This window comes from Orycteropus afer, unplaced genomic scaffold (assembly GCF_000298275.1).
Source record: "Orycteropus afer afer isolate SDZICR_OR568_19922 unplaced genomic scaffold, OryAfe1.0 scaffold00085, whole genome shotgun sequence".
In the NCBI taxonomy this organism is placed as follows: Eukaryota; Metazoa; Chordata; class Mammalia; order Tubulidentata; family Orycteropodidae; genus Orycteropus; species Orycteropus afer.
Window position 1 is genome coordinate 10942323 of NW_006921672.1, and position 7241 is coordinate 10949563.

The 7241-nt window shown below is 52.9% G+C and overlaps 1 protein-coding gene across 1 annotated transcript in view; it reads left to right on the plus strand.

Annotated features, from left to right (window-relative positions):
• Nucleotides 1-6323, plus strand: part of LOC103198052 (signal transducer and activator of transcription 5A) — a 23254-nt gene extending 16931 nt beyond the window's left edge. Inside the window, exons 9-18 of the mRNA XM_007942156.2 lie at nt 294-381; nt 482-604; nt 995-1087; nt 1622-1828; nt 2641-2735; nt 2823-2953; nt 3424-3579; nt 4213-4264; nt 4526-4633; nt 6161-6323. Of these exons, the coding sequence (XP_007940347.1) occupies nt 294-381; nt 482-604; nt 995-1087; nt 1622-1828; nt 2641-2735; nt 2823-2953; nt 3424-3579; nt 4213-4264; nt 4526-4633; nt 6161-6323 (1216 nt within the window). The remainder of the gene's footprint in view (nt 1-293; nt 382-481; nt 605-994; nt 1088-1621; nt 1829-2640; nt 2736-2822; nt 2954-3423; nt 3580-4212; nt 4265-4525; nt 4634-6160) is intronic.
• The last annotated feature ends 918 nt before the right edge of the window (nt 6324-7241 follow it).

The window sequence follows — 7241 nt, forward strand, 5'->3', positions numbered from 1 at the left end:
TTAATTTTTAGAAGGTCCCAATCATCTGGTTTTTCTTCTGCTGTTGGTGCATTTTGAATTATGCTTGGTAGTCTATTTATACCAAATATTAGGGCCTGGCCAAGGAATTTTTAACCTACTGTAGCGACCCAGATCTTACTCCTGAAGACCTTTGGTCACTCTCAGGTTGATGGAGAGGACTGTAAGCCCATTAGACCCCAGGTGTAGAGGATGGGGGCAGGGGTTTTCTGGAGTGAATCCCAGACCACAGTCTAGGCAGGCCTGTGTGAGCTGGGTGCCCCTCTCCTTTGCAGCGAGTGCAGTGGGGAGATCTTGAACAACTGCTGTGTGATGGAGTATCACCAAGCCACAGGCACCCTCAGCGCCCACTTCAGAAACATGGTGAGAACAGGCCCTACCCCTAGGAGGGAAGGTTTGCTCAGAGCTGAGTCCTTACAACCAGCCACTGTCTCCCTGTCTTCTCTGACTTCCCACCTTACAGTCGCTAAAGAGGATCAAGCGTGCTGACCGGCGGGGTGCAGAGTCTGTGACGGAGGAGAAATTCACGGTGCTGTTCGAGTCTCAGTTCAGTGTTGGCGGCAATGAGCTTGTGTTCCAGGTGAAGGTGAGGCTCCCACATGTGGTTAGTGCACTTGGCCACTAATCAACAGGTTGGAGGTTCAAGTCCACACAGACACATTTCAGAAGAAAGGCCTGGTAATTTACTTCTGAAAAATCAGCCTTTGAAAACCTTATGGGGAGCAGTTCCACCCTGACACCTATGGGGTCGCCATGATTTGGAGTCAATTTGGTACCTGGTTGCTAGGTTAAAATCAAAACTTAGGCAATGGGCCAAGGAGAGACAGTTTATATTATTTTTGTTGGTTTTTGTTTTGTTGGTGGGGGACGTACAGTTGGACTGGTGGATGAGGTATGAGGATTGAGAGTCTTGCCTCAAGAGGAGGGCAAGATGGCGGTCACACCGCCACCACTCTCATTACTTGGACTCCCACAGACCCTGTCCCTTCCCGTGGTTGTCATTGTTCATGGAAGTCAGGACCACAATGCCACTGCCACTGTGTTGTGGGACAACGCCTTTGCTGAGCCGGTGAGTCCCTGTAGGAACCCTGCCTTGGGCCCCAGGCCTCTGCTCAGGGTCAACCTCCACCCTTTGGTCTCCTATTGAGTGGCCTGTCACCACCCCAGGACCAGTCCAGAGCTGAGGTGAGGTGAGGTGAGAAGGGCAGCTGATAGTGAGGGCTACTGCCCTTGGGTACGTCCTTGAGACTCAAGCTTGGGCTCCAGGTTTACTAGATTGGAGCTCCTAGTCTGTGAGTCCTTGAAAACCCTGTGGGCTCTATGGGCTCTGGTCTTTGATCTTCCTTTGGATTTTGTTTCCCAATCTCTATCCTCAGTCCCCTGGTCTGGGTTTCTATCCCTGCGTGTCACCCTTCTTGCCCCATCCCCTGTGTTTCTTTCGCCTTGTATCTGTATCTCTTTTTCTAGTGCTTTCTTAGTTTCTCTGTCTCTTGGAGTGTGTGTGTGTGTGTGTGTGTGTGTGTGTGTGTATGCATGCACGTAAGAGAGAGAACTGTTTCCAACACCCTTAATCTGCCTTTTTCCCCTTTCTTTTCCCTCTCAGGGCAGGGTGCCATTTGCTGTGCTGGACAAAGTGCTCTGGCCACAGCTGTGTGAGGCCCTCAACATGAAGTTCAAGGCAGAAGTACAGAGCCACCGGGGCCTGACCAAGGAGAACCTCGTGTTCCTGGCACAGAAGCTGTTCAACAGCAGCAGCAACAACTTGGAGGACTACAACAACATGTCCGTGTCCTGGTCCCAGTTCAACAGGGTGAGGACTGTGGCTGCTAGCTGCCTGCTTAGGACCAACAGTTTCCTGCCACCCTCCCCACCTCACAGACAGGGTACTACTGCCCAGGGCCAGCTCCCCATCTCCACCCCAATCAGCCTCTCCTGCAGTCAAAGGAGATGGCCTCATACCCTGAGGAATGCAGCCTGGGGCCTTGTGCTCAGCGGGAGAGCTAAGCGAGGATGGAAGAAGGAGAGAGCACCTGGAAGTCAGGATCTAGCCCTAGATCTATTAACTGATTTGCCGTGGCCCTACCCTTCTGTGTGCCTCAGTTTCCTCATCCGTAAATTGATGGGGTTGGGCACAAATGACTTTGGAGGTCCCATCCAGCCCTGACAGTTCTTTGCATCTAGCACAGTCCCCTCACCCTCTGCAGTTGAGTCCCTGGGTGGCACAAATGCTTAAGGCTGATGGTTCAAACCTACCCGAGGCACTTGGGAAGAAAGGCTTGGATCTGCTTCCGAAAGGTCACAGCCTTGAAAACCCTGTGGAGCAGTTCTACTCTCCAGACATGAGGTTGCCATGAATCGGAATCTACTTGATGGCAACTGCCACCACCACCACCTCCCTCCTCTCATGGGATTGTCTGGGTTCCTCTGTCTTAGAAGCAGGATGGGAGTTTACTCTCTAGTTCCCTTTTGTATGGGCTGGGGGCTGTGTCTCTTAGTGGACTATCTGCTAGAATGTGGGGGGGGGCAAGTAGGAGGTGAAGAATGGGGAGCAGACGGGTAGGGACAAGCAGACATTGGCTGGCTGCCAGACCACTTGACTTGGTGTTTCCTGGGGGTTCTCAGGAGAACTTGCCGGGCTGGAACTACACCTTCTGGCAGTGGTTTGATGGTGTAATGGAGGTGCTGAAGAAGCATCACAAGCCCCATTGGAACGACGGGTGAGATGTGGGGGAATACAGGAACCAGGAGGCTGCTCGTGGCTGTGGGCCCAGCAGTGACCCTGTCTGTATGCTCCATGCACCCAGGGCCATCCTAGGTTTTGTGAATAAGCAACAGGCCCATGATCTGCTCATCAACAAGCCCGATGGAACTTTCTTGTTGCGCTTTAGTGACTCAGAAATTGGGGGCATCACTATTGCCTGGAAGTTTGACTCTCGTGAGTGCCCCTGTTTTAGCCACACTCTAGCCCCAGTAGCCCTGTCTTCCATTTCCTTGTGCCCCACTCCCCACTGAGCCTGTGTCCTGAGAAGGTACTTGCTGGGAAGGTGGGACCCGAGCTCAGAGTGGGAGGAGTGTTACTCAGAAAGAAATGCATTCCCTTTCTATCTGTTTCTGTTTGAAGAACCCAAAGCCATTGGCCCCATGGCCCCTAGATGTGTGGGTCCTCCAGCAGTTTCATACTTTCCCTTTCCACCGTGTTCTAGCCTTGCTGGTATCTACTTGCCCTGTGAAAGTTCCTGTAGCTGCCTCCTTGCCCCATGCTGAAGACCACAGGGGCTGGGGTTGCAGTGCTAGCTGGGGACCTACAGAAACTTAGGCTTCCCTGCAAACCTGCCTTAACATCTCACATCACTGGTCCTCTTCTGCTGGTGGTGGGCTATGGGAGTGAGGTGGTGTTTTCCACAGCTGACCGCAACCTGTGGAACCTGAAGCCGTTCACCACGCGGGATTTCTCCATCCGGTCCCTGGCAGACCGCCTGGGGGATCTGAACTATCTCATTTACGTGTTCCCTGACCGCCCCAAGGATGAGGTCTTTTCCAAGTACTACACCCCGGTGCTAGGTACGTCTCGCCACAGGGTCCTGCTGCAGAGCCGAGGGGCCACTTCCCCTGTGGGTTTTGCTCCGTGGGAGGGTGGACGAGCTTCCCTGGCTCACAGCTGAGGAGGGGGTGAGAGAAACCCGCAGCCCAGCTCTCTTGTCTGCAGAGCACAGAGCTGGGTGGGTTCTCGCTCACGCACCCCTAGAGGAACAGGTGTAGCACTGCAGGGAAGAGCCGGGCTCATTCAGACCTACAGAGAAGGCACTGCTGGCACTGCCTCGGAAGCTTTCAGCACCCTCCACCCTCAGACCTCCCCCCACACTGAGTGTAGAGAGCAAAATGGACAGCTTTTTTTCTCCTCAGCCTGTCCCAAATCCATCGGTTGGGTTTGTTCTGTTGTTGATTTTGTTGCCTTGGCATGGTTGGGGGTGCGAAAGGAACCGGGAGGAGAGATAAGTTAAAGCCAATGGTCTTGGTGAACCTCAGGCTGGGTCCATCAGCAGATGTTTTGGGGATCCTTAGTTAATCTCATCCCTGCAGAGGCTGCAGGCGATGTGGGTCGGGGGCAGACTGCTTGGAGGGACGTGGGGAGGCTTCGACTCCACAGGGGCAGCTCCCAGAGACTGTGTCTCACCACCGTTCTCCCTTTGGCAGCTAAAGCCGTTGACGGATACGTGAAGCCACAGATCAAGCAAGTGGTCCCTGAGTAAGTGCCTAGGGTCCAGGTCTGGGTCTCCTGCTGCCTTTCTCCTCCCCAGGCTCTTTACCTGACACCTCTGCCCCTCTCATCCTTCCCACCCATGCACTCTGCGTTCTGGGACACCCAGCTTAGCCCTGGGGAGGGAACTGGGCTCCATCATGATGTGGCCGGTAGCAGTGGCCACGTGGGGCACTTTGTCCTACAGCCCCAAAAAGATGTGAAGTCCCTCCGAGCCCCCTCCCACATCAGCTCTACTTGCTCCCGCAGGTTCGTGAATGCGTCTGCAGACTCTGCCGGGGGCAGCGCCACGTACATGGACCAGGCCCCGTCCCCAGCTGTGTGCCCCCAGGCTCACTATAACATGTACCCACAGAAGTAGGTGGTGTTCTCATGGGGGTCTGCAGGGAGGCACCGGGGACTTGACCTCAGGCTGGACCCTGGACGGTTGGTGGGCAAAGGAATCTGGAGCTCCTCTAGACCCAAGACTGCCCAGGCTAGGCCTTCATGTGCCCAGGTGCAGGGTGGGTGAGAATCAGCCAGCAAAGAGCATGGAGCATTTATTTTGAAGCTATGTATGGCAGAATCCAAGTCTTGTTTCTGGTACTGACTAGCTGTGTGACCCTGGAAAAATGACTGAACCTCTCTGATGTCCCATTTCCTCATCTGTGCAGTGAAAGCAAGATGACCCACTTCATGGGGTTGGGGTGAGGATTAAATGAGACCACGCAGGTAAAGCACTTGGCGAGAGTGAGGGTCTAAGGGATTGACCCATAAACCAAACCAAAACCAAAAGTAGGTTGCCTCATCTTCCCACGGAGCAGCTGGTGGATTTGAACAACTGACCTTCTGGTTAGTAACCAAATGCCTTACCCACTATGCCACCAGAGCTCCTTTAGGGTCTTGACACATAGTAGCTGTTAATGGGGTTGTTGCAAGTGGTTAACTCACTCATCTGCTACCTGAAAGAAAGGCCTGGTGACCTATTTCTGAAAAACTCAAAATCCTGTGGAGCACAGTTCTGCTGACACACAAAGTCATCCTGAGTCGAAGTCAACTTGGAGGCAGCTGGTTGGGTGGTTACTAGGAGGGAGGTGGGCGTGGGGATACCCATTGCTCCTTCCTCAGGAGTCCCCAGGGTGGGGAATGAAGTCTTTTCTGAGTGGAGGGGCTGGAGGCAGCAGGCTGCAGTGGGACGACCTCAGGCCTGGGAGCCACAGACTAGGGTTCCAATCCTGACTTCATGACCTACTAGCCAGGCAGCTCTGAGCAAGTTTCCTAACATGGCTGAGCTCAGTTTCCTTCTTTACCAAATGGGAATAAATACCTGCCTCACAGGTGGCTGTGAAAAGAAGAGGAATGTGGCTGAATGACTTGGCTGTTGTAGGTGCTTACTGGATGTTGTTGTTAGTTGCCAAGGTCATTCCAACTCACGGTGACCCTGTGCGTGCAGAGTAGAACAGTTCCCTAGGGTTTCCAAGGCTGTGACGTTTCAGAAGCAGATTACCAGGTTTGTCTTCTGAGGTGCCTCTGGGTGGGTTCAAACCGCCAACTTTTCAGCTAGTCCAAGTGCTTAACAGTTTGTGCCACCCAGGGCCTCTCGCTGAATGGTGCCTGTGATTTAATCGAGTAGTGTCTAGGTGGCCAGAGCTCACTGGCCCAGCCTCCTCTTTTTCTCAGATGAAGACAAGGAGAGGGAAGTGGATTCCATAAGGCCACTCAATGCAGTGGCAGGAGATGAGACTACAACTGGGGTGTCTCCCAAAGAGCCAGCGACTATTACTCAGCTTAGGTGGGCTGTCCAGCCAGAATGGTTCTGTTCCCACGAGACTGATTCGAGAGGGAATTGGGCTTAGGCCTGGAAGACATGCCAGCTCCCTCTGACAGCCCCTCTCTCTTTGCCAGCCCTGACCCCGTCCTCGACCAGGATGGAGACATTGACCTGGACGAGACCATGGATGTCGCGAGGCATGTGGAGGAACTCTTACGTCGCCCGATGGACAGTCTGGACCCTCCCCTTGCCCCCTCAGACGGCTTCTTCAACACTGCCAGGAGCTCACTCTCGTGAATGAGTATATGCAGCCCACAGTTCTCTGTGGGAACAGTATTCCACGTGAAGGGTTGATAGGATGATCTGAGCATTTCTCTGCATACCAATGCCTTTGCAGGCGGCATGTATACACTTGCATACGTGTGTGAGTTTGTGTACAAGGTGTGCCTGTCCCTCCTTCGCAGCCATGCATTTGTGGCTGTAGCAGCAGTGATGTTTTTCTTTGGATCAAGGCATCCAAGAGCCCTCTGGACCTGTCCCTGCTGTGGAAGAGACTGTGTTTGTCATTGCAGATACTCAATGCGAGCGAACCAATTCCTTCCGTGTCCTTTATCTGCTCAGCAGCTGTTCGGATGAAATTATCCAAGAAGGGAGAGACTAGTAATGTCTTTAATCTAGTGTCACTCATGAGGGAGAAGCTGTCCTGTCCTAACGTGTATGTGTGTCTACATCCATATACACGCATGCATCCTCCCAATGTATGTGTGTCTATGCATATATATGCGTGTATCCTCCCTGGGTATGTGTACATGCCATACATGCATGTACCTTTCCAACATACGTGTGTGTACAGGCATATACATACACTCATCTGTTCTCATGCACATGTGTTGGTCTATCGATTCTTTCTCTGAGGTTCATTGTGGAGTAATATTTTATCCTTATCTAATGAACGTGGACTCCACGCTTTTTTGCAAACTCTCAAGTGCTTGTCTAAGCCACATGAGCTGCCTTTGAGTCAACTCTGACTCATGAGGACCTTATGTACAACAGAACAAAACATTGCCTGGGCCTGTATCACCCTCCTGATCACCAGCTCGTCTGAGTCCGGCATTGCAGCTGTTGTGCCAGTCCATCTCACCGAGGGTCTGCCATGCCCTCGCTGGCCCTCTGCTTTGCCCAACGTGAGGTCCTCTTCCTGTGTTATCTAAGCCC